The 27,372-nt window shown below is 40.5% G+C and overlaps 1 protein-coding gene across 14 annotated transcripts in view; it reads left to right on the top strand.

The window, feature by feature from the left end:
• Positions 1-27,372, top strand: part of KIF16B (kinesin family member 16B) — a 302,210-nt gene that overhangs the window by 78,772 nt on the left and 196,066 nt on the right. For all 14 annotated transcript variants that reach the window (XR_004259830.1, XR_004259831.1, XM_032248035.1 and 11 more), the window contains 2 exons: positions 995-1,060; positions 4,587-4,646. Coding sequence is in view for 12 of the 14 variants with exons in the window: in XM_032248035.1 (XP_032103926.1) it covers positions 995-1,060; positions 4,587-4,646 (126 nt within the window). In the remaining 2 variants the exon portion in view is untranslated. The remainder of the gene's footprint in view (positions 1-994; positions 1,061-4,586; positions 4,647-27,372) is intronic.

Raw genomic sequence — 27,372 nt, 5'->3', positions numbered from 1 at the left:
TTAATATGAGAGCACTAACATGAATCATAGAATATCTATACAATGGAATATTGCATAATGGAATTGGAATTGTTAAAAAGAATGAAGCAGTTTTATTTTTACTGAATTTTTCTCCTAGATATATTGTTGAGTTAAAAAGGCAATATCCAGAATAGTGTTTTTATCCCACTTATATTTAAAAACACAACAAAAACACGCTTGCATATGACCAGACTAACTGTAAGTTTACACAACCAAATTGGGAAAAAGTGATTGCCGGTGGGTGGGTGGGAGGGATACTCTCTTTCTTTTTTCTTCCTAGGGATCTCTTAGGCCATGAGAAAAGGAGCCAGAATACGAAGCAGTGTCCCTGCCACTCAGATCAGGGAGTCACATGTTACAAGCGCAGTTTAGGCCCCATCCTTGTTCCGTTTCCCTGTCCTGTCTCTGTCTGCTTATCCTGCTCAGTTCTAAACTGACTTTGGTGTTTATCATTCTCACATCAATCTTTACACTTCTTCAACAGGGATAAGGAAATTGATACAGAGACTGTCATGTAGCCATGCCATATGGGGTATGCCATCAGCAGTGAAAATAAATGCGTTTCATTTTCATATATCAACAAGGACAAATCTCGGATGCCTGCAGTTCAGCAAGACTTAGGCATCATCCCTTTTGAATGCTGTACTCTGTACATATTAAAAAATATGAATTCTTAAGGTCTCGGGATTTAGATTGTGTTTGATTTTGGCAAAATGTCAGTATGTTACATCTTTTGCTTTGCTGATTTGTATTGCAGATGTAGGTTTACTGGGATGCCATGGTTTTGAATATTATGAGATGTATCCCATGAAATAAAGACTTGGTGATAATCAACACTTTTTGGCAGGGTGTAGGACATTACTTTTTACCTTTAATAGTTTCTGTGAAATTTTGGATAATTTATTCAGGAAAAAAATCTCCTAGATAATTGCTGTTTATTAATTGCTGATTTCTTTTATGGTTTATATTGTAGATTGCCCTCTTAGACTCCCCCACAGCTTTAAGTATGGAGGAAAAACTTCAGCAGAATGAAGCAAGAGTAAGTGATACTTTGACTTATTTTTTAAAATCGTACCTTTTACTATTAAGTGCATGCTTTTTTAGGACTCGCCATTTGAGATGCCTTCTTTTTCTTTACTGCACTTAGCCTCCTCCCTCCTTGGTGATCATTTTGCAGGAAGCATAATAGGTGACTTTTTATGTATTGCAGCACATTCTCTGCCGTTTAATAAATGGAATTTGTTTGGCACGTGATGGTTAGTTGCAGTTAAATGGACATGCAGATCCTTCAAAGCAGTGAGGCTGCTCAGGTCATCGGAGTTGACTGGAGCAACGCTGTGTTTTCATGAAACAGTGGTGGTCCTCATGGCCTCAGTGACCACCCTTCAGCTTTTTGTTGTTTCCAGGGGGAAGAGTGGCACCTGAGGACTCTCTGATTACTCTCGTTAGGTGCTTAGTTTCTGTGAAGCTAGATGAGATTTGAGATGGGCGAGGGTGACCGTGAGTAACCAGAGAGAGAAGAGCTCTGGAGCTGTTACGGGCTGAAGCCAATGTGTGTGCTCATGCCTTTGAGAAACCAGTTTTATGGCTGACCTGCTTTCATACTTTTATTTTTTTTTTTTAAACTTCTGTGAAAAGAGAAACAGACATTCAAACAATTTTTGGAGTCGATTCTGTTCATGGTGCTGAATGGCTAAAACAGATTGAAAAAGAAAATTGGATTCTGTTGGTAAAAGCTTTTTCAAGAATGCACAATTTGGAAGATAAAAATAGGGGTGTAGTTAGGAACTTGTTGATATATCTAGAATAATTATGCTGATTAATATCCTGATAATAACATTAGTAAAAACATTAATTTCTTATTCCTTATTTTGAAAGGAAATTTTATGTATTAGTGCTTCAAATTCTAATTTGGTGCTGTAATTTAAACTACATCTGGACATAGTCTTAAATTATTTCTTAACAATAGTTTTCATGAATACCAAGTAAGTTAATGGAAACCAATAAACATATTAATTTGAATGTATTATGCATGCTGTGACAGAAATGCCTATCTTGTTTCTAACATTTTCTAAATTATCATCTAGTTTTTTTGCTGACCCATTTTAATTGTTTGCAATTCGCTTGCATATAAATGTCATCACCTGATCCCACTGTTAGATGTAGTAGCACGTTTGCATTTTTTAATTAATGTTTTAAATGGTTATTATTTCATTTAAATATAAAAGTAAAATAAATCAAAGACATACTTACTTTTTCTAAGCTAGAATTGTTTGAATTCAAAAAGGATTGATTTACTCACATTTCTTCAATGAGAAACCTATCTGTTGGTGAAATGAAGGATCATTTATTGTTGGATGCTTTGTGTTCTCACATAAATTGCCAGTGATAGTCTGTTAACTGATGAGTATAAATTAGTAAATTCAACACGCCAGGCTTTTCCCATTCTGGAGGGGGAGAAGGCATAAGAATAATCCTTCTCTGAAAGCTTTATTTTTTGAGACAGAGTCTCGCTCTGTCGCCAGGCTGGAGTGCAGTGGCATGATCTTGGCTCACTGCAATCTCTGCCTCCTGGGTTCAAGCAATTCTCCTGTCTCGGCTTCCCGAGTAGCTGACAACAGGCACATGCCACCATTTTCAGCTAATTTTTGTATTTTTAGTAGAGATGAGGTTTCACCATGTTGGCCAGGATGGTCTTGATCTCCTGACCTCATCATCTGCCCCCCGGCCTCTCAGAATCCTGGGATTACAGGCATGAGACACTGGTGGGCCCCCTGAAAGCTTTTTCAAAACAAAAAGCCAGGAGAGCCACATGACCTGTTGCTATCAGGAGTCTGTAGGGTTGTTATCACTCAAGTAATGAAATGAAGGACTGGAGTGTAGAACTGGTTTAAGATAAATCGGGACAGTTTTACCAAACCAGTGAAAACAAGCAGGCTTAGGTGCAGTGGCTCACCAACCACTATAATCTCATCACCTTGGGAGGTTGAGGCAGGAGGATTGCTTGAGCCCAGGAGTTCAAGATCAGCCTGGGTGGCTGATGAGGCCTCCTCGTTACAAAAATACAAAAATTATCTGGGTGTGGTGGTGTGCACCTGTAGTCCCAGATCCTCAGGAGGCTGAGGTGGAAGGATCACTCGAACCCTGAGAGGTAGAGGCTGCATGGTGAGCCATGATTACGCCGCTGTCCGCCAACCCAGGCAACAGAGTGAGACCCCGTCTCCAAAAAAACCCAAAGACAACAACAAGCAAACAAACAAGCAAAACAGAGTTAGGGAGGCTATTCCAGTCCTATTTCCTTTGTTTTTCATCTAGAAGGTGATAGATTTTGGCACTAATAACTAGTAAAAGAAGTGACATCATTTATTTATTTATTTATTTTTGAGTTAACGTAGAAGGCCCACAATCTTATTTGAGGTAAATTGAGGACCCCTGAATGATTGATTATAGGTGAGTGAGATATATTTTGGTTTTCCTCTTGGATAAACCATCACTGCTGATACTTGTCAATAACTGATGCTATTTTTCATTAATACCCTTTCCAGTTGCTATCTTAGTGGCATATAGAAAGTCACTTTATCTTAGCAGTGAGAGTACAAGTAGATGTATTTTGTGCATTCATTTTGTTCTGATTAAATAGGGAAACTTCCTGCGGAGACCAGGTAGCTTTAAGGGGAGGGCGCCTGCTGCTAGGAGCGAGGAGGTGGCAGGAATGATGAAGATGTTGAAAGGAAAAGCTTGGGAAGGATGAGTTCTCCCATTTCTGAAGCTACTCTCTTGTAGACCTTGGTCTCTTCCTTTCCACAGAACACATTTTTCATTCATATTTTTTCCATCTTTCAGTTATCACTTTTTGTTTCCTAATGAATTAATTGCTAGGATCATTTATAAAGTTTTAGGGAACTAACAAAATATTTCCATGAACTTTGAGAAGCAGTTTCCAACTGTGCTGTGTTCCACAGTTGAGCATATTTTCTCCCCTAAGTTTGAGCCAACTGGAAAGAAGTGATTTTTATCAAAAGATTTTTGCGTTTACTAAAAAAGTCAATTAAAGAAACACCTTTTAAAAATAAAAGATAGAATGAGATTTATAAGCCCTATTAATTAGCTACAACAGCAAATTATCTCCTAAAGGAAAGCTACAGCATCCAAGGTGATTTAATCATCTAATTAGAAATAAAAATAAATTACTATTTTTTAGGACCTAAAATATAATCATGAAAAATTAACCCATTTAATGGGACGTTGTCATCCTTGAATTTGTAATTTTGGTTAATAATCCAAGGGAGCAGCTTTTACTTAAGTACACCACGAATAAGGCTGTTGTGAAATTCTAGGCAAATTGACAAATCTCTGTCTGTTATTTCCTTTGCCATAATGTAGGTTTTAGGATGAAATCAGCTTGTTTGATTTATCTTTGGTGATGGTTCTCTCAGGGGTAAAAGTTGCTGTCTCATTTAAAAAATTATAGTATATCTTTCCATGAGATATTAGAATTTGGAAATTATTTACAAGAAAATTATAAACTTTATGAAGCGCTCACAGATCTATATTTTTCTTTTTAGGTTCAAGAATTGACCAAGGAATGGACAAATAAGTGGAATGAAACCCAAAATATTTTGAAAGTAAGGACTAAAAAAAATGTGTTTAGTCTTACTATGCTGGATAAAACTGGTAAAACTTTTTTTTTTTCTTAATCTCTGAACATGGCAGTGATATGGTTTGGTAAGGTAAGATCACTCGAGCCAATTAGTGACTTTCATGGGATGGGAGTTCTGGTTTGATATTGAAGAACTGAGAAAGAAGGCTGTTAGACATTATGGCTGTGTGTTTTAATATGTACAGATTATATTGATATTTAAGATGTTTGCCTTTACCTGTTGGGGTCTTTCCATTTTTGACTCAGCACATATTAGAACTCTATTTAATATTCAAGAATATCCACTTTGTCTTTATGCTTCTGTTAAAGCCAATATCAAAGCAACACATTAAATGAAAAAAAAATTCCCATGGCAATATTATAGAATATGCTTGCATAGCATGGCTAGATTTCAGAAATTTCAAAGCCGCTAATTTCGTATCAAAATATTTTTCTACACATCTCAAGGACTAGACTGGGATGGCCTGTGTTTCTGGCAAGACTCACTTTGAACAGATATGAGCAATAGCCTCCATTTATCATAATGCTTCAAAATACAAGTTTCTTTTTGTTCTTATTTTTTGCTGAGTTGGTAGAAAACCTCTGTCATCTATTAAGAGTCAGCCATGCAGGTTTGAGACACAAATTTGAATTTTGTGCTTTGTTGGTATCTGGCTGACTTTGTGCACAAGAGACAAGAATTCAGAGGCTATTGAATGTGAGGTTTGTTTTTGACGTCTGCTGAGGTAAAACTTTCCCAAAGAACAGAAATCTCTGTCTGATACTGATGAGACCAGATAGATGAGGTATGACTGAATGTCTTGGCAGAATCCTAACGTGGATCACCTTTGTGTGAGGATGGCACATCTAATTACTATTTCACAGGATAAGCTTCTACAGCCTTGGATCTGCAGGTGAGTTCTGCATCTGACAACTGTTTCAGAGCACCGGCTCAGCATTCTATTATGTAACCTTCTCATTGCACCACTTAGGCAACTTGGCTTCTCTGGTGTTAGGAAGATTGTATCTCATGAGATCAGAGTTTGTGCTTAGGTTTTAGACGGTGGTAGGTTGTGATGGTCCTAGAGATATCCTTTCCAGCTACTTCTGTCCTACAAGAAGTGAGGGTTTCTGCTTTCAGACTTTTCTCTCTTTCTGATTACAATAATGATGACATATTATTTTGAGGTACTTCTGCAGTGTTTCCTTTGTTGAGAGATTTTTGTGCAGAAAACTGAGCAAAGACTTCATTCATATTTCAGACTAGTCAGATGTGGAATAGGTTCGCCAAAGATTGAACTTGGTTGTTATTTAAGTTGCATTCACTGTAAGAGTTGTTGGTGCCTCAGTCCCTGAGGCCCAGGTCATTTGACTTTTCACGATACCATGTAACATTGCTCAGGAAATTTGTCGAAGAGGGAGGACTAAAATCTGCCCTACCTAAGGAAGAAAGGATATCAAACCATTGGCTATTTGAAAAGTCATTAGTAGAAGTAGTGCCCATTAGCACAGGAGGCAGTGCAGCAAGAGACGAAAAGATGGTGGCTCTGTCTCTGCTGCTGCAGCAGCATCCCTCTATGTCACTGCAGCATCCCTCCATGTCACTGCAGCATTCTTCCATGTCACTGCAGCATCCCTCCGTGTCACTGCAGCATCCCTCCGTGTCACTGCAGCATCCCTCCGTGTCACTGCAGCATCCCTCCGTGTCACTGCAGTAGGCCTTTTATAACCTTTCTGTAAAGGTGTTCACACCAAGAGCTATGACAGCCTGAACTTTTTCTTATGCTCTTTCTTAGGCCTCCGAGGTTAAATCCTCCTTCAGTTCCAACCCTTTTTAAAAAAAGAGATCTAATTATTTTATTTTTTATGACTTTTCATAGGCGAAGGAAAAAATGTGATGCATTCTAGGTGTTAAATGTTATGAGAAAGGAGAATGCTATTTCAATGTTTTTCCCTTTCTCGACCTTATTAGCCTGTTTTAGACTTCTCTGCTAGTATATGTGCTTTAAACCTGCAATCATTTTCTGCTCATGTTTGATATTTTAAGGGCTGCCTTAAACCCTTACTGGAAGGCAGCGCCTGAAGACTAAGGTGAAGAGGAGAGCTACTCAAATGTTTTTTATGGAGACACTGTTTAGAAACTGATTGTTAGTTGTTGGGTTTGTATCTGTGTGGTTTATGTGATCCCTTCCCATATTTCTGCTGTTTGTGTTCTGTCAGTCATTGTTCAGTAAGGCCGCATAAAACCCACCCCAACTCAGTGGCAGTTTCCTGAGTTGTGTGCCCAGATTCCCTGTTTGAGTTATGAGCCTTGAGGTTGGTTTATTGGCATACATCATGAAGAGTGGTTGCGGAAACCACCCCCCCTCACGGCAAGGCAGGAGGCTGAAGTCAGTGGGTAGGGCAAAGGTCCATTGAAGTCAGAATTACTCTTGAAAATTCCTTAAATTTCCCTGGAAATCACAAGATCCTAAGCTCTTGTTTACTCAGAAGCATGGAGTGATGTTGTTCCCTTCTTTCTATATCTGGTCTGTGGCTTCCCTTGCCCTGGGTGAGTGGAATCCACAATCCTGTTGAATGAAGATGGAGGGAGAGGGAAAGACTAAGACTGCTGGGTGGGTGTGAGCTCTGACAGCAGGCACCGACGGCAGCAGAGCTGGTGGCAACATGGTCATGGTGGCTGGAGCCTTGGGCTTTGATCTGCAGAACTCAAAAGTTGGATCTTAGTCTTCAGTTCTCTTTCTGACTCACTGGGTCATGGCACTCATCCTTAACTGCCATGTACCCTAGCTCCCAGCTTGGAAATCACAGTGGGTGGCAACCTCTTCCTTATATCCAAGTTAACAGAGGAAGAGAAAATAAAGTTCCGAGTTATTTTGAAAGTAGCTGACAGTAGAACATGTGTTTGTCTTAATGAGGCAGGTCTTAGACAGTTAGGTAATGAGAGAGAGTTTTATTATCCTCTGTAGTGCACTCTGTCTCCACTCTCTTACCCCTTAGCCGGCCTTCCTCATTTTTATTACTTTTCATTTCCTAAAGTCCAGACATCTTTGCCTGGCCCCTACAGACACTAATCTCCTTGTCGGTGTCATTTGTCCTAGCTCAGTTCTTTCCGTGCCTGCCACCCCTGGAGTCCCTGCCCTGCCCTGCCAGAGGGCTTGCTGCTGGTCGGTGTGTGCACCAGGGCTTTGGGTTTCCTGCTGTCTTGTGGCCTTTGCCTGTGTTACTCCATCATTCAGGATGTGTCCCTTTCTGTGCCTCTATCAAAATCCACCTTGAAGCCCCCTCCCCCGGTTACTCCTCCTCCCCCTACTTCCCAGTTAGGATGAATTTTCTTTTCCTCTGTGCTTCTGCAGCATTTGGTTTTACTTCTGCCACAGGATTCTTTGTCCTTTGAGTCAGGTGGCATTGGTTTCTTCCTCTTTCTGCCAACTCTTACACACAGAAAAACAGAAGCAGGATCTGGCCAAGGACTGCCTCATTATCATTCCGCAAGCCAGCTCCTAGCACTGTGCTTCTCATAGAGCAGGCATGTGGCAGAAACTTATGGGATTAGGTCAGTATCAAGAAACAAAAATAAAAACCTTTGTATTAATCTGCTAGGGCTGCCAAAACAAAATACCACAGACTGGATGGCTTAGAAAATGGACTTTTATTTGCTCTGGAGGTTGGAAGTCCAAGATCAAGGTGCTGGCAGATTTAGCTTCTCCTGAGGCCTCCCTCCTTGGCTTACAGATGGCTGTCTCTTGTCTGTGTCCTCATATGGCCTTTTCTTGTGTGCCTGCAACCTGGCCTCCCTCTGAGTATCTTAGGCTCCTCTTCTTTTTCGTTTTTTGTTTGTTTGTTTGTTTTGAGACGGAGTTGCGTTCTTGTTGCCCAGCTTAGAGTGCAGTGGCACAATCTTGGCTCATTGCAACCTCTGCCTCCCATGTTCAAGTGATTCTTGTACCTCAGCCTCCCTAGTAGGTGGGATTACAGGTGCCTGCCACCATGCCCAGCTATTTTTTGTCTTTTTAGTAGAGACGGGATTTCACCATGTTAGCCAAGCTGGTCTCGAACTGCTGTCTTCAGGTGATCCACCTGCCTCGGCTTCCCAAAGTGCTGGAATTACAGGCGTGAGGCACAATGCCTGGCCTAAGCTCCTCTTCTTATAAGGACACCAGTCAGTTTGGATTAGGACCTCCTAATAGCCTCATTTTAATCCCCTTAATTAATTAATTTTAACTAATGAGAGACTCTTATCTCCAAATACCGTCACATTCTGAGGTACTAGGGGTTAAGGCTTCAACATGAATTTTAGGGTGACAAAATCCAGCCCATAACAACAGCCCAGAACCCTACAAATCTGATGACCTAGTGGGTAGAGTGACAGGGAGGGAGTGCCGAGCAGGCAGCGGTCCTTCCCTAGTCATGCTCTTCACTGTTTTTCATCTTACTTTCTCCTTCCTACTAGAAAGGCTCATATATGACTGTGCACTTTTATTCTTGGAGGGAATATGGCTGAAGTACAGCTCAGTACTTTATTTGGATCAGTTAGATCCTTGCTGTTCAGAGTGTAGTTCATGGATAGTAGCATCAGCATCACCCAGGAGCTGGTTAGAAATGCACGTCCTCAGGCCAGACTACGGAACTCCTGGATCAGAATCCACATTTTAATAAGATCCCCAGGGGTCAGGTCTGCACCTTCAAATTTGAGTGCTAATTTTTTTTTTTTTTCAGAGATAGGGTTTCACTCTGTCACCCAGGCTGTAGTGCAGTGGTATGATTATGGCTCACTGCAGTCTGGATCTCCTGGACTAAAGTGGCCCTCCCACTTCAGCCTCTCAGGCAGCTAGCTGGGACTACAGGCATGCACCAACATGCCTGGCTAAATTTTTTATTTTTTATAGAGATGGGGTTTTACCGCATTGGCTAGGCTGGTCTGGAGTTACTGGACTTAAGCAGTTCTCCTGCCTCGGCCTCCCAAAGTTCTAGGATGACAGTGCTGATCTAGACTCACTGAGGAAAGGCGTAGTAGTCTTAGGCTTCTTTGTCCTCATATCTGTTCTTCTTCTCCTGCTCTGCACTGTCTCATAAGCTGACCCCTGTGGACTGCCCTTTTCTGGGCTCCTGGATCCCCATGGAGATTGGAGAGAGAAACCATGCCCTCCACCTTCAGCCTCACCCAGCATCCCCAGCAGCAGGTGCCTCTTAAGACTCCATGGTCCCAGCTCCCACAGCAAGGGCTGGCCCTTTGTGGTTGCAGTTCTGCCAGGCGACACAGCCCTGGCCTCGGGGAATACCCCTTTGTGCCTTTTCCCCTCCTGCCTAGGGCGATGCTGATCTCTGCTGTTGCCAGATTGTGGGTGGCCTTACTGCTCCCAATGGCTTTCCAGCTGTTCCTTCAGCTAAGAAACCAACTCCTTGTATTAAAGTCCCTTAGATTTAAATACTGAAGCAGTTTCTGTTTTGTGGTTAGACCTTTCCTGATGCATCTGATACCCAAGTGTGTTCCTCATGCAGACACTGGACTGCACTGCCAGCTCCTCAGAATCTTCTGTTCACATACTCTTCCTCTCTTCTTGGGTCTTTCTCGTCTCTTTGTTAGGATGCTGTCCCAGTGTGATTTTCATCCTGGCTAAATTTATCTCAAACTGCAATGATTGTCTTGGAACTGGGAAGTTAGCGTTGTGATAAATCCAGCCTTGACATCAATGGATTCTTGAGGCCCTTCATATCGGTTCCCCTTTTGCGTGGCTGCAATATTGTGCTGACTGCCTGGTTTTTGAAGTGGTTTACAAAGCAACTACTCAATCCCCCTGTCCTGTGTACCTTTTGGCTTAGCTTTTACAAGTCTGCTATGTTTTATTGCTAATGATTTTTTTGAAGTGATCCTTTAAGAGGAGGAATCTCCATTTGTTTCTCCATTCCTGTGTTCTCCTTCCCTACCCCAGTCTTTATGCCCCTTTTGGGTTTATCTGTCCTGTACACGTGTTGGTTTCTCTGTTTATGAACGGTTAAAGAAAAAATGCTCAAGGTATGTCATCTGGCTTCCAAATAACTCCTTGAGCTCTGTGCTTCAAAATAACTCACAGACAGTTTGGACTGCAGCGCCAGGCTGGCAGCCCTTTGACAGATGGTGCAGCAGAAGGGAGAGCTGCCTCTGTGAGTGTGTGTCCAGAGCAGAGCTGCAAAGTGGTGCTTGCAGACTGAGAGTGCTTTCTGCTTGAATATTGGCTATTCTTCTCATTTTTTAATAAATAAGGTCTCTCTCTCTCTCTCTTTTTTTTTTTTTTTTTTTTTTTTTTTGTTGAAAACATATCCTTTGATTTCTCCAATGTCTGGCTGGTTTTGGTGTTTGCATTGCCCACACAGGGCTTTTGACTGTGGCGTGGCAGGGGGTGGGGAGAGGAGGAAGCAGGCGCTCACATGCAGATGCCTAGCTGGAGAGACTTTTCCTTGGAAATTGAGCAATTTATATAAGTTGGATTGAAGTTGTTTTCTTTAGACTTCAATTATGTGGAATTATTAGGTATCTTACACTCTTAACAATCAGTGTTTGTCGAAAACTGAATTTGGGGGGTGGAGCATATTTGAATCCATGTGATGATGGTATCCTAATGTAAATGATTGAAGTTTAAATTGCACTGGCATCTTGATATTCCTTCTCTGGGGAGTAGGAGAGGCAGGATACTGTGGGCCCATGGCAGGGGTGAATAGCACACCGATGAAACAGAACTTTTTACTCTTTCAAAATGTTTGGACTAACAAGAAATGTAGTAAAATGAGATTGGGATTCTTTTCTGGCTTAAGATTTTCTGAGTTTAAATTTCATGGGGAGGCATGCTGTCAGCCAGCTTATATCTGTTTTATAATAGAATCAATCCACTGAACTTTTTGTCTCCGGAAGATTATGGCAACCTATAAAAGATTTTTTCTCTGGCTGCCTGCAGTTTTCCATTTCGTGGAGAAGACGTGTATTGGGAGTGTAATGGATTCGAAAGCGACTCTCGTAACTGGGGCCGTTGCCCAGCAGGCTCGTGATGGGTCAGGTTTGTGGAACAAGTTTCCTGTGGTTCTCTGGATTCCTGTCGCCCAGAGCACTGAATCCTCTGGTTTCTGGAAAACCGACAGACAAAGCATGGGGGAGACAACATTTTTTATGGCCTCTCTACTTTAAATGCAGTTAATCTTGACCCCTTCTTGATATAAACATTGAACCTGGGAATAGATCCGGGGGATATTTTGTATATGGTCATCAATTTCCCCTAGATTTTAGATGAAGGAGGAGACATTGCTTTCAATACGGAAAGCTCTTTGGGCATTTGATGCTTCAACGTTCTGACCTCAGATAGTCACAGAGACTGTTTATAGTTTAGTAATCCCCACTCCGAAAACAGAAGATATTGACTCCGGAGCTCATTCGACCACGTGATGGTAATACATTGAGTTTCCGAGTGTTCATCCAAGCAGAGATCGGCTGCAGTGGGAATTTTAGAAGTCAATGCTCTTTCCTCTTTGGTTTTCATTGTAAAAATCGAGTGAGTACAGTTCAGCCCCTGCGGATTAGTGCAGCGCAGTCCGTGTGTAGGTCATGCCTGTAGGAGCTCAGTAATTCCTGTGAGATCCATTTTTGTAATTTTAAAAAACTATTTTCAAACTTTTGAAAACTTTTTGGTGAAGAAGACATAAAAGGTGGTGGTCATCCTTTGACATGCTGACATTCTAATTAACTAGGATTGCTGCCTATGTTGAGAAGGAAATTCCTAGCATTACTATAAGTTTGAAAATATTCTCCCCGTAATAGAATATCTTTCTCAACTTCCCTCCCTTTATCCCTCACTCCCTTTTTTCCTCCCTTCTTCATTAAGCACATGTTTATTGAGAGCATCTTATGTGGTAGACATAGTTTTAGGCACCAGGTATACCCAGTGACGAAACAAAGAATCCCTTCTCTCATGGAAATTACATTCTAGTGCTAGAAGACTTTTTCCCACAATTGGGTATTCTTCTGTAAAGCTCCCATAGTTGCATCTAGCCGTGTCCTCTGATTTCTAACAGAACAGGCCTACAATACATTTGTTGATAAAATAATATCAGAGTCCTGCTTCCGGAATCTCTGACATTTTAAGCTTGGGATTATGTAAAATCAGTAAGACTTTTTCAGTTCTAGTATTTTATTAGTTAAATTTGCTTAAAAAGACAACTTATGCTAAGTGAATTTATATATGTATATATATACACAAGTATGTCTGTATACACACAGTTAAAGCACTTTGAAAAGCCCTTGCAGTATAGAAAGTATTTCATAAATTGACATCCATTAGGATATAAAGTCCATGAGGACATGGTTTCTGTCTGTTTTATTTATTGCTTAATAGGTCTGAACACTGAATAGTTGGTTAAAAAGGCCCAGTGTGGCTGTACATGACTGCAGAAGTTATTTGGAGGAACGAGTTCATACATGAAATGGCAGCTGTTCCTAGAGATGGGAGGGGGTGATATTTAATCCTTCATGTTGTTGCAACTATCCATATGTTTGTCATTCCCTCAGTTAAATTATAAATTCCTTCAGCTCAGGGAAAACGTTTTGCTTATCTTTGAATCTCTTAAAAATTCTAGTGTGTTGTGTAGTAGTTCTTTATAAATGGGAAGTATTCCATGAATAATTATTGAACTTAGCTTGCCCTCCCATTTTTGAGAAGTTTCAGAACAAGTTTGAGGTTTTTCTAAAGAACAAACTGCCCTAAAACCTAGTGGCTTAAACAGACTGTGATTATTTCCCATAATTTTCTGGTCCAACCTGGCTCGGTAGACTTCTCCTGCCTTTACTCATACCCCGGAGTTGAATGGTCCAGGATATACTCACGTGGCTGGTGGTTGGCTTGATGTCAGCTGGGGATGATTTGGTCTTGTGTCTTTCATCTGCCTTCGGTTTAGGTCTTCACATGGTGGTCTCTGGATCCTAAGAATGGCAGGAAAGGATAACCTCAGTGTCCAAGCATCTTTCAGGCTTGCAGTTGCATCTCATTTGCTAATGTCCCATTGGCTAAAGGTAGTCATGGGTACAACCAGAGAGTCTAGGAGTGAGGGAAATACCCGAAGGCACGAGTACAGGGAGATCAATAATTCTTATCATTTTTTGCCAAAAAAATCTGCCATGAGCATCTTTTTTTGTTCTCTATTTTCCTTGCCCCTTTGCCTTCCGCTAGCCCCAGCGGTTTGCAGCTGTGTGTGTCTATGTGTTCCTGTCTTCCCATTGAAGAGAATATTGAAAGGAGGGAGTATTTGGGCTAGGGAGTTGCAATTAAGATAACTTGAGAGGATTATGAGATATCATTTGTCTCTCTGCTTCAATTTGCAGACTAGAACAGATGATTTTGAGTCTGTCTGAACAAAAGTCACCATCAGTACCACCATGTGCAAAACTTTATCTTTTAAAATGCAGTTACACATACTATCTCATTGGTTCTTCCTTGATCTTTAAACAAGAAAAAAAGGTGTTACTGTGCTTTATATAGTATGCAGTTGTTAATTTGTCAACCTCTCACTTAAGTTAGACTCTTGACTGCTAATTTCTATCAAACTGTGTTCTTCCTTTTCTAAAGTTCTGCCCTTGCAACTGTTTTTTAAGATGAAAGGCAAAGTCATAAACTAAGTTCATTGTTCTCTGCAACTGGGACTTGATAATTAATAGGGAAGATGACTGTCAGTGCTATAGCGCTTGGTGGGGTCAGAGGCTGAGCTGAGCTGAGCTATTCACAGAACCAGCTCTCATGTTGTTACTAATGCCAACCCTACTATGTTTTCCATTGCAGTTCTCATCTTGAAGGAGCTGCTCATAAATAAAGGTTTTCCAAGTTTATGCTGGTTCTTACTTTTGAATAATATTTCTGGAGAAAAGGCTCAGAAATAATTCACGTGCACCATGTTAAATGTTGGTGCCATGCAATAAATTGTTTTGAACACATAAGGATTTTCCTTCTGATCTTTTGCAGTGTGGCATGTGCGCCGATGGGCTCTGACTGCATATTTATTGCTGTGGTCAGAGAGGAAAAGATTGACTGGTCATATGGAGGTGTGCCTTATGTACACTTGTAGTTAGTAGATGCTGCATTGTGGGAACTTGGTTTAGTTGGCTAAGAAGCTTAAAAAACACCATTTCATGATACAGATAAGTTGATTGTTTATGTCGCCCAGGAACACATTTAACTCACCTTAGAGGATTTCTAAAAGATGTGAGCTTGGAGGGGAGCAGGTGGCTGGTGGAGCAATAGTGAGCCAGGGAGCAAGGAAATGGTTTTCTGCGTGCCTAGACTAGTAACTTTTGCCTGTGTGTTATTCTGGATCAGTCATTTATGGTTTTTCTGACCTTGGTCACCAGTCACTTTCTGTTTCTCAGAATCTCACTGTAAGATGCCAACAATAGTAGTTTATATCATGTAAGGGGAGTAAGGAGCGCACGCAGAGTGCTGAGGACAGTGTCCAGCACATGGTCAGCACTGTGAGCGTTACAGCAGTGTGATCCATTTTCTCTTATTAATTTTGTTTACTCTGAATCTATCCTTTTTGATGTAAAACTGGGTTACCAGTAATCTTCTCAAGTGGGCAGAAAAGAAATGAAATTATGTATGTGGAAACTTTTACAAGTATGTAGTTTTATACAAATACAAGCTGGTTACTTAGAGATATTTTATCAGGTAGAATTTTATGTTTGTTTATTTACATTGAATAACAGAAAACCCAATTCCAAACTGGGTTACATGGTACAGGGGTTTATTAGCTCACAGAAGAGTAATGGTAGGATGGAGTTTCGGCGCGGTTTAATCTGGGCCCTGGCTCACTGGGATTCTTCTTGGTTCTACATTTTGGTATATTGACTTACTCCTCAGGCTGTCTATGCTCAGAATGGCAAAGGAAGAGAAGCAATTGCAGCTTCGTATCTCCCTAACATATGACCCAAATTCAAGGAGTGTGCATTTCTGAGTTCCCAACAAAATTTTGAGCTCTGTACTGATTGGTGCATTTCTGAACCAATCCCTGGGGCCAGGGAGACACTATATGGTGACTGGCTTAGGTCTAGGTTATGTAAACCAATTGCTGTGATAAGGGATGGGTTACCCTGATTGATTGAGATGAATCAGAGCCCACCTCTGGAGCCCTTTGGAGTGAGGTCAAGCTCATTCACCACAGCCACTGTGAGCTGGGGTTGGGGGAGCAGGTGCATCTGGATGACACCATCCACATTTTGTAGCATAGACACAGAACGTGGCCGCTTGCTATAGTGTCATATATATTCAAGGCAAACAGGAGATGCACATTAATTGAAGCATTCTTTTATGTGTTAAGAGAAAATATTTTGAATATTTATGACTCAGAAATCCTGTATTGAGTTGAAAAATTATGTAAAAGAGCAGCTGAATATCTGTACTGTGGTGCGAATGTTCCGTAACAGGAGAGCCTTCTGTTTTCTGGTGTTAGAATTGAAGGATGGAGCACAACAAATTCTGTGTATTTTAAGTCATTTTCCTTTTCTCCTTAGATGGATTGCATGATTTAAAATAAGCTCCAAATGTGGGTGTGTTCTCTCCTCCAGTCTTTCATAGGTAGTTTTGAATTTGGCTCAATTTCCCACTGACCTCTTTAGCTTGATGTTTTCCAACCCAGCCTACCTAGCAACAGTTACTAGGAACGGCAGGTTGGACTTGCCCTCCATTTGTATCACAACAGCCGGTTTTCAGAGATTACTTTTCCTTAGCATCCTGGTTGATCTTGCCTTTGCATTATTTAAGGATGACAGCAGTTTCCTTTCACTCCAGGCAGCAGAACTCCAAGCATCTTAACAGAAGTGGTGGTATTAAGAAGTATGTATCCATAAGTACCAGATTATGCTAATCAGCGTAATTAGCAAGTGGGCATCTACTGACAAAAGAATAAGGGCCTGAGCTGCATGTGGATATCTATTACCAGGATGTTCTGATAGTCCGAGGAGGGAGATGGCTGTACACTTCTCACATCTTATCTAGCACTTCACAGTGTCACCTTTGTTATTCTGGATCCAGCATTGTCATCTTTCTGACCTTGGTCACAGGTCACTTCACTGTAAGAGGCAAGCAGTAATTGTACCTCTCCTACAAGGAGAGAAAGGAGGAGTAACCTGCAAAGTGCTGAGAGTGGTGTCTAGCATACAGCCAGTATTACAGTAATTTCATCCACTTTTTCCTTATTAATTTTGTTCACTCTGAACCTGTCCTCTCTGACGTGAAACTTTGCCGCTAAAACCAACCTTCATAAGTTGTCTTTGTCAAGTAGATGAGAGGAGTTTGTTCCAAATAGATCTGAATTCTCCCTGAAAGAATCTAGCAACACAGACATCACAGAAGATGCTCATTTTTCTCTAGGTCCAGTACATTGTACATTTAAGCCTTTTTTGTTCTCTCAGTTAGCGTGAAAGTATACTGGCATTCCCAGTTGATTTGGTGGAAGTCAAGCAACAGAGTTTGATGTGACATTTCTTTAGGTTGCTAAGTCCCGTTTCTCTTCCAAAACCACATATATCAGTTATTCTCCACCTCAGAAGTTGATTTTCAGACAGGTGTGGTAGCTTATGCCTTTAATCCCAGCACTTTGGGAGGCTGAGGTGGGAGGATTGCTTGAGGCCAGGAGTTTGAGACCAGCCTGGGCAACATAGAGAGAGACCCTGACTCTACAGAGAAAAAGTTAACTAGACAGGTGACATGCGTCTGTAGTCCCAGCTACTTGGGAGGCTGAGGCGGGAGGACCGCTTGAGCCTGGAAGGTTGAGACTGCGGTGAGCTGTGATTGCGCTACTGCACTCCAGCCACGGCGACAGAGTGAGACCATGCTTTAGAAAAAAAAAAAACAGACTAAAAGCTTAGTGTTGTTTAGTCTGCCTCGAACTTTATACACATGGAATGTACAGAGCACAGTCACATCGCTTGATGTCAATGATGTCTTCTGAGAAATGTGTCGTTAGTCAACTTTGCCATTGCAAACATCATAGGGTGACTTCCACAGACCTAGATGGTGTAGCCTGCTATACACCTCGGCTGTATGGCCTATTGCTCCTAGGCTGCAAACCTGTAGAGCATGTTACTCTACTGAGCACTGCAGGCAGTTGGCACATAATGGTAAGTATTTACGTATCTAAACATAGGAAAGGCACAGTAAAAATATGGGGTATTGTAATCTTATGGTACCACCATTGCATATGTGGCCCATCGCTGACTGAAATGTTATGTAGTATACAACCTGTATATATATATTTTTTGTTTGACTGACCTTATTTATTCAGTATTTTTAAAAATGTATTTTAAAAGTTTTGAGGTACATTGCAGGACATGCAGGTTTGTTACACAGGTAAACATGTGCCGTGGTGATTTGCTGCACCTATCAACCCATCACCTAGGTATTAAGCCCCACATTCAGTAGCAATTTTTCCTGATGCTCTCCCTCCCCATGTGTCTCCCTCCGCCACCAGGCCCTAGCATATGTTGTTCCCCGCCCTTTGTCTTCTTTATGTTCACATGGTTCAGCTCCCACTTATAAGGGAGGACATGCAGTATTTGGTTTTCTGTTCCTGCATTAGTTTGCTGAGGATGATGGCTTCCAGCTCCATCCTTGTCCCTGCAAAGGACATGATCTTGTTCCTTTTTATGGCTGCATAGTATTCCATGGTATATGTGTACCATATTTATTCAGTATTATGTTTAGGAGATCCACTTATGTCTTTGTATATAGTTGTATAACACAATGTGGCTATACCATAGTTTATTCATTGTGCTCTTTGAATTTGGGTTTTTTTTCTGTTTTGGGCAGTTAGAGATTATGCTGCCATGAATCTTCTTAGCCATGTCTTTGGTGGATATATGCACATATTTCTGTTAGGTGTATACTTGGAAGTAGAATTGCTGGGTCATTGAGTAGGTGTACAGTAGTCCCCCTTATCCACAGGGGATACATTTCAAGACCCCTAGTGAATGCCTGAATCCTCAGATAGTACCGAGCCCTATGTATACTATGCATACATATATGATGATGTTTCATTTATAAATTAGGTACAGTAAGAGATTAACAACAATAGCTAATAATAAAATAATTATCACAGTATACCTGTACCATTACCCTTGTGCTTTGGGGCCATGATCAATTAAAATAAGGGTGACTTGAATACAGACAGTGCACTAGTTGATCTGATGCGTGTCTGCTAACAGCCTGGGGGCATATCAAGCATGGATATGCTGGAGAAAGGGTGATTTGTGTCCTGCGCCAGAAGGTGAGACATTTCATTGTGTGACTAAGAACAGTGTGTAATTTTAAACTTTTGAATTGTTTCTTTCTAGAATTTTCCGTTTAATATTTTTGGACCACAGTTAACTGTGGGTAACTGAAACCTTGGGAAGTGAAACTGCAGTTAAAGGGGGCCTACTGTATGTTTGGCTTTAGTAGATACTGAACATAGTTTTCCAACATGGCTGTACCGTTTGAGTTCCTACCTGCCCTGCAACCATGCTACTCCACATCCTCATGACATTCACTGTTTTTTGTCCTTTTCACTTTAGTCACTCTAGTGGGTATCTAGTTGCATCATATTGTGGTTCTATTTTGAATTTTCTGGAGGTATGGAGAAAACTTTCCGTTAATGATTTGCCCTCTGACCCTTGTCACCAAGTGGCTTGTCCCAGTATTTAACGTCCTCAGCCTCTGGGCACTCCTCCAGCTCTCTCCTGCTCACTCTACTTCAGTTTTACATACACTCGCCTTCCCAGTCACCTTGGAGAGCTGTCACTCACAGTCACCACTCATCGCAGATGCCCATCAGTACCTTCTGAGGTCCTCAGGGTATCCCAGTGCAGTGGTCTGGAGCCATCTGAACTGTGGTGAGTCTTTTGAGTTCAGCTTGCTTCATTTTCTTTCTCTCTTCCTTGTTGAGTTTGTTTATTCATTTTGCTGGTCTGCTTCCTCCCCCTTTTATCCCTCTTTGTCACAGTTACCTCTAAGCCGTAGCTGTTTCTTTTCAGCCAGGTCAAAGTTCTTTCTACCAAGTAAGAAAGTAATAACCATAATTGTAGTAGAATACCCCAGGCATATTTTGAATTATTTAGTGTTCTTTCTTCATCTTAGAAAACCTTTTCAGCAAACATCCCCTGTAACCTAAACAAAGACCTAAAACTTACTCTGTCGGCAAATCCTCACTTACCCAGAATGTTCATGACTATCCTTGTTCAGCAATAAAGCCCTCTTAAATGACATGATTTCTGAAAGCCTTTATTAAGAGACTTTAGATGATCCTTCCTGGTTAAGAAAGTGCAGAGTCCTAGTGGATGTGATTTAGCACGGCTTTGATTTAGGTTAGGAGTCATCATGTAAACATCTTAAAGAGGTCTTTTGCTCATACCTATTTCAATGCAACCCTTGTTTGTTGCTTGAGTCTTAATGTGTCTTAACTGTTTTCCTCAGAGTACTGTGTGGCATTGTGTGTGGCTTAAATAACCAAAGTGTTATTTAAAGAGATCTTAGAGATCACCTTCTTCATAGAACATAGAATGTTAGAGCGAGGAGCCCAGGAAGGAATATGCAGGCTAAACACTTCCCTATCTTTCCCACCCCCTCCCTTTTTTTTTATTTTTGAGAAGAAAAAAAAGGAAATCGAAGGCAAGAGAAATTAAATAACTTGGTCTCAGAATTTTTGAAGTAAACCCCGGGCTAGATCCTGTTTTCTCATTTCTAATCCAGTGCAATGCCTTATTTACCTTTAAAAATGGTAGCCAAAAGACCTTTATTGTCATAACCAAAATGAGACTTCACTTTGATGAGGAGTATATGGCTAGCCTGCATCCTTTAGAATCTAATTATGAGATGTAAAATTTAGAGACAAGATTTAGCCCATGGTATACCTAAATCAGAAACCATTGTATAATGGGCTCATTTGCATTTAAATTATTCTCCTTCAGAGATTTTGAAAGTTGATTTTGAATAAAGGGCTTGTATTTATTATTATATTAAGCCAGATTGCCTTTTGTTAAATTTAACAAGATGTCTTTTAACATCTGCAAAATCTCCTAACATTCCAGTCTGCTGTTAGTAAGTAAAGGTATGTTTGCATTTAAAACAAAACATTTGGAGAACAAAAGGCTTTATTCATTTTAACAAAACTAGTGTGTCTTCTCAATGGATTAGTCTTGTGAAATATTTTAAATATTGGAGTAGAATGCAGTTGACAATTGGCAATCCCAATTATGGGAAAAACTATTTAATAGTTATATATATATTCCTGTTTTATAATATGCATTTAAATACTGTAGTAATGGGAATAAGTGTTGTTCTACAGAGTGCATCTTAGTTTCTTAACACTAGATGTCACTGTAGATAGGGAAACATGCTTTACCTGTTTGTAATTATTGTGGGGCCCTTGGTAGCAGAGTTGTCTGAAGATGTGACAGATACCACTGTCAGTACCATGGAATTGGGCCTGGTTGCTGGTAATTTCTGGATGCAGAATCTGTGTGAGAGATAAATTGTGCAGAATTTAGTGTAAGTAATCATTCAGCTGGAATGTCTTCCTGTAGCTACTTTGAGAATTGCTGCAGAAAGATGAAAATGCATCTTCATATTTCTGGAGGTTCTTTTAAATAATTTTTCTAATGTTGCTTCAAGAGCAGAGCACCTGGGTAATACCATACAGCTAAAAGTTTTTTTTTTTATAATTTGGGTCTTAGGTAGTCATTTTGATTAGCTTGCCATTAGAAAACTTTGTTGTTCATTTACTTGTATTTGCTACTTAAAAGACTCTTCTTGTAATATCATTTCCTCTTTTACCTCTCATTTTCCTCATCTTCAACTTTAGAAGTTCTTAAGAGAATTAAAACATATACTTCCTTGTACAATTATTTCTGTCATCCTTCATTGTATGTTTGGTAATGTTCACTCTAGCCAAGTAACCTCTGTGTTGGTTCCTAGCTTGTCTGTGGAGCCAAGAATCTTCCTAGATATTCAGATGAAATTACTCCTCCTCCTTCCTTGTTTACGCAGAAACAGAAAGAAAAATGTGTTGTCACAGTCAGTGGTTGAGAAGTGGAATAGAGTATCAGTTAAGGGCATGAACTCTGGAACCAAATTGTATGTAATCCAGTGCTGGCTCTGCTGGTTGCTAACTGTATGACCTTGGGTGACTTATTTAACCTGTCCGCACTTCAACTTCCTGATGTGTAAAATGGGGATGATAGTACCTACTCACTGAGTTTTTTTTTTTTGAGACAGAGTTTCACTCTTGTTACCCAGGCTGGAGTGCAATGGCGTGATCTCGGCTCACCACAACCTCCGCCTCCTGGGTTCAGGCAATTCTCCTGCCTCAGCCTCCTGAGTAGCTGGGGTTACAGGCACGCGCCACCATGCCCAGCTGATTTTTTGTAGTTTTAGTAGAGACGGGGTTTCACCATGTTGACCAGGATGGTCTCGATCTCTTGACCTCGTGATCCACCTGCCTCGGCTTCCCAAAGTGCTATGATTACAGGCATGAGCCACCGCACCCGGCCTCTCATTGAGTTTTTATGAGAATATAATGAGTTGTTTGTGAAAGCTTTGAAAGCAGTGCCTGACACACAATACTTATATATCAGTGCCTGTTAAAGAAATAACTTTAGGTTCAGGCACTGTGGGAACTTTTACAAATGCTAAATTATTTGAAGAATATTCACTTAGGGATGAAGAAAAATCTTTTTGAAGCTTAAGAGTAATGTTTTTCTCTTCTGAAAGAACTGGAGACAAACGATGATGGCCATCATTGTCACTTCATTCTTTCATGTAACTTTTAGCGAATACTTGCTTGGTGAGAGGTGTTGTGTGAACGTGAATAGGACACTTTTTGTCTGGTCGAGAAACCGAATGTAAACAGAAAATGAAACAAATTGTTGCAGGTGCTAACTTAATAATAATAAGAGTTAACGGGATCAGGGAGTGCATTTGGCTGCAGGTAAGAACAACCTGAGAAAACGTATCCTAAGGTAGTTAGACGTTGTCTCTGTTTTTTCCTCACTGAGAACTGCTAGACTGACTGCTGGTGGCCTGGGCTTAGTGGTACATGGTTGCCAGAGCTGAGGTCTGTGTAATTCTCTTGGTCTTTCCCTTATGGTTCTGAGGTATTTTTGTGACCACATCATCACCTCTAAAATTTGTCAGGAAAAATGGGGAAAGAAATATATGTTAGTTGAGTTTAGTCCTCTTTTAAGCCCTGCTTAGCAACTTTGGTTTATATTTCATAGCAGACCTATGCCACATGATGCTTCTTGCTTATAAGGAAGGCTAGGAAGTGATTTCTTCAGCTGGGTATATTGCTATACTCAACAAAACCAACTTTTCCATTCATCAGGAGGGAAGGGAAAGCAGGAGGCTGTCCTGTGCATAAGCACTTGCTATGTGCTAAGCACTGCCCTGAGCGCTTCTTCACATGTAGTTATTCATTGGAATTGCTTAAAAATCCTTCAATGTGCAGATTTGTTATTCTGTTTTAGGAAACAGAGTCTGGATTGGGTAAGAAATTTGACACAGCTAGTAAGTGACAAGGCCTGCTAAAAGCCAGTGTTAGGATTGGTGCGGTCACAAAGGAGGACTTGGTCAACAGGTTAAGTATTTTGGAAGATGGTAGTGAGGATTTCAGGAGGGGTTCAGAGAGAGGTGACCTTGAGGGTAGCCATAGAACCATATATATATTAAGAGTCCTTCGTTGAGCAAGAAGGACTTTCTGATGGCCTGAGTTCAGAAAACTCTATTAGCCGAGGAGTTGGGGCTTTTGGAAACACTGAGTGAGCTTGGAGCAGCAGGGTGGGAGATGGAGATGCCAAAGCTGGAGAAAGAGCATGGATTAGATCATGTCAGACCTTAATTTCCCCATTAAATTTCTTACTGCTTCATTACTGCTTCAGGAAAAATACTCAGAGCTCATTTAAATTCTGGACATTTATTCTGAAGACATTTTTCCAGTTTAGTTTCATTATCTGAGCCATCAGTATTTCTTTTGAAGTGCCTAAATAGTGTATTGAAATTTCTTATTCGTTTCTCTCATTTCACATTGAATTAATGACATAGAATGAATTCAAAATGGATGGACTGTCAGAGATGATCTTATCCTACCTGGTCATGTTATAGTTGGGAGAATCTGAGGTCTGCACACACTCAGTGATCTTTGGGATTACATAGAGAGTTAGGGTCCACGTTGAGGTCAGAATATAATTTTCTGGCTTCTGGTCTAGCGTCCTTCCTATACCAGCATTTCTCAAAGTGTCTGCTCTAGTCCCTGCAATCTCTTTCACAGGGTACTAATATTCACTTAATAATTTGCAATTTTACCTTTAATATGTATCCTCCCCAGATTCTAGTTCCGATCTCTTAGTTCTGTGCCTATCACACAGCAGACCCTTGGGAAATGTTTGTTGAGGGACTGTTTTAGTCTTAATATGGTTCTGTAAAGGGAGAGAACAAGAAATCCTTGCCCAAATAAGCCTGGGAAACATCAGGTAAAGCAACATTTAGCAGGCCTGTTTATAAAAAGTTGGGAAAGCCGTCAGGATGCTCTCGTGCTCTGTGGCTCTAAGATCGATGAATGGAGGGTCCTGCTTGCTCCAATCTTTTTTTTCTTTTCTTTTTTTTTTTTTTTTTTTGAGGTGGAGTCTCACTCTGTTGCCCAGGCTGGAGTACAGTGGCACGATCTTGGCCCACTGCAACCTCCGCCTCCCAGGTTTAAGCGATTCTCCTGCCTCAGTCTCCTGACTAGCTGGGATTACAGGAGTGTGCCACCACACCCAGATAATTTTTGTATTTTTAGTAGAGATGGAGTTTCACCATGTTGGTCAGACTGGTTTTGAACTCCTGACCTCGTGATCCGCCCACCTCAGCCTCCAAAGTGCTGGGATTACACCGCTCTGAACTTTTTTGTGTTCTGAGGACTTCTGTTGGGCTCTAAGCTAAATACACTTCTGCAGTTTTGGTGTCCAGGACTAAAGAAGACTTGTAGCCTGAATGGATTCCTTATAACAAAAGTCCTTTTTATTCTTTGTAGGTTACCATTTGGTCTTTTCCTATTAAAATGGTGAATTTTTTTCTGCTAAAAAAGCTGTTGTCTTAGAAGACAACACGCTGAAAAATGATTGATGTGCTTAGTTTCTCAGAACCTAGACCTGGTTTTTATCCTCTGACTATTGATATTCATCATGGCTAGGTTCTAAGGGTGGTCTTTCAAAGTCTGTTTCAAAACAAACAGTATGCCCTTAGGTAATAACTTTCTCAGTACTTGAAGAAGGGATTGGCATGGTAGTGGCACATAGAATAGGTTGGCAAAGGCAGAATGCAAAGTCAGTAGGTGGGCGGTCAGTCAGCCGAGTGGTTTGTTCTCTAAGCATAGTATAGTCAGAGTCCATGGCATGACGCTATCATGGAAAGCTGGTAGTACTGATATCAGTGATAGTGATGCCTTTCAGGAAATGTTTCCACAGGGTGTGTGGGAGTCTTTCTGTTCCTGGGATTGGCTTAGTCCTTTAATTTTTTTTTTTTTTTTTCAAATTTCAGATGTTTTAGAAGGCCTTTATCTTTATATCAGTGCTGTTATATAAAGTTAGGGTTATGTTATCCTCCCAGCTCCTACCCAGTGGAACTTGGCAGTTTAGAGGGTTGGGGGTCAAAGCATGGCTTGGCTGCTCATGACTTAATCTTGATAAACCTGTTTTCTCCTTCTTAAAATGGGGATAATAATCATTTCCACCTCACTGGAATAATCTATGTAAAGAGATAATCTATATAAAGTACTTAGCACTGTGCCTCCAAGAGGGATTGGCAGACTTTCTGTGAAGAACCAGATAGTAAATATTTGAGGCTCTCAGGCTGTATGTTCCATGACAATGACTCATCTCTGTGGAGGTGGAAGGAAAGCAGATGCAGATAAGACCTCCAGTGGGGGGTGGCTTTGTCCAATAAACCTTTATTTACAAAAACAGCAGAGTGATTCCCTCAGACCGTTAGTTTGCTAACCCCTGGCTTAGCAGATCAAATGTGCTCAATAGATAACAGTAGGTATGGTTGTAATTTTTGTTGTTCATACCTAGTTTCATGTTAACATTAGCCCAGGCATGGAGTTCTTAAATTTTGGATTCATATTTGTTTAAATGTTTGGAGCTATGTGTAAGAAACAAGGTAAGTAACATCATTATCTTTGGTGTTTGTTTAATCACAGAATTTCGGAAGATATGATTAATAAAAAACCTTAATGAAAGAGAATAAGAATTAATATGGAAAGTTCTTAAGTACCATATGTAGTAAATTAGCCATATTTTCTGTCTCTCAGTGAATTCAGTATGTGTAATAATCACTTTAGGTGGTTTGGTCTCGGTATGTGGGTAAAAAGAGCCCTCAGCTTGCTTGTGTACAGTCCTGTGATAGATTTTTTTAAATCATATTTTTTATTAGAGCTTTTATGACTAAATATACTTGATAAGGCATATTCTTATTTTAAAATGAACCCTCTCTGTAAGAGAAACGTCTAAGCTGTTTGTGATTAAATATATGAAGTGAGTTTCTGTTTGAGATCTGCAAGGAATATTCAAGACTATATCATCCTGAGGCAGAGACTCAAATTCTTGTGATGATAAAAATTATACCATTTACCACATATAGCGTCATTACAATCATATCATTGGGGTATACCTGTGTCAGTGCTTATAATATGCTGGCCGGGGCAGAACCCTGTCTATTGCTAGAAGGGACCACTTTCCATCAGAGAGAAAGCTGCTGGTCCTAGAGGCGTAGTCTTCACAGAGTGACAGTGAAGATGTATTTTAGAACGTATTATTTTATGCTTCCCCTATCAAGGAATTTTTTCAGTGTTACCCTTTCATGTCAATATTAATACTGCTTTTCAATGCATAATTGGCTTTTTTTGGGGGGGTCAGTTTTTAAAATTTCGTTAACTTATGGAGAGGGAAAGATTCCAGAGGGCAGTGTAGTGGAGTTTGAGAGGCATCAAGATTTCACGATGGTTAGCTCTCTCTGTTCAAAGCCTCGTTCAGTAGAGATTGCTTGGGAATGTGTTTTTGTCCAATGTCTCTTCCCTCTCTTTTTTCCACTTCCCATCTGATTCTTCTCTTCCTGTGTCCCATGTTTTCTGTCTCACTTACTGGTGGATCTGAGAATTGAGGGGGTAACAAGGAAAGATGAGGTGAGAACAGAGTGAAGGTGCTGTGTTCACATACCTTGGGGTAGAAAAATGGAAACCATTTCAGTGTGATTTTATTAACTCTTGCTTAAAAAAATCAATTTTATTTTTAGAGCAGTTTTCGATGGGGTTGTTTGTTGTTTTCTTGTAAATTTGTTTAAGTTCCTTGTAGATTTTGGATATTAGCCCTTTGTCAGATGGACAGATTGCAAAATTTTTTCCCATCCTGTAGATTGCCTGTTCACTCTGATGATAGTTTCTTTTGCTGTGCAGAAGCTCTTTAGTTTAATTAGATCCCATTTGTCAATTTTGACTTTTGTTGCCATTGCTTTTGGTGTTTTAGTCATGAAGTCTTTGCCCATGCCTATGTGCAGAATGATACTGCCTGGGTTTTCTTCTAGGGTTTTCATGGCTTTAGGTCTTATGTTTAAGTCTTTAATCCATCTTGAGTTAATTTTTTTATAAGGTGTAAGGAAGGGGTCCAGTTTCAGTTTTCTTTTTTTTTTTTTTTTGAG

This window comes from Sapajus apella, unplaced genomic scaffold, assembly GCF_009761245.1.
Source record: "Sapajus apella isolate SASKATOON/1434 unplaced genomic scaffold, GSC_monkey_1.0 scaffold65, whole genome shotgun sequence".
Lineage (NCBI taxonomy): Eukaryota > Metazoa > Chordata > Mammalia > Primates > Cebidae > Sapajus > Sapajus apella.
Note: the sequence above shows the minus strand (reverse complement) of the source record. Positions and strands in the feature narration are given on the sequence as shown.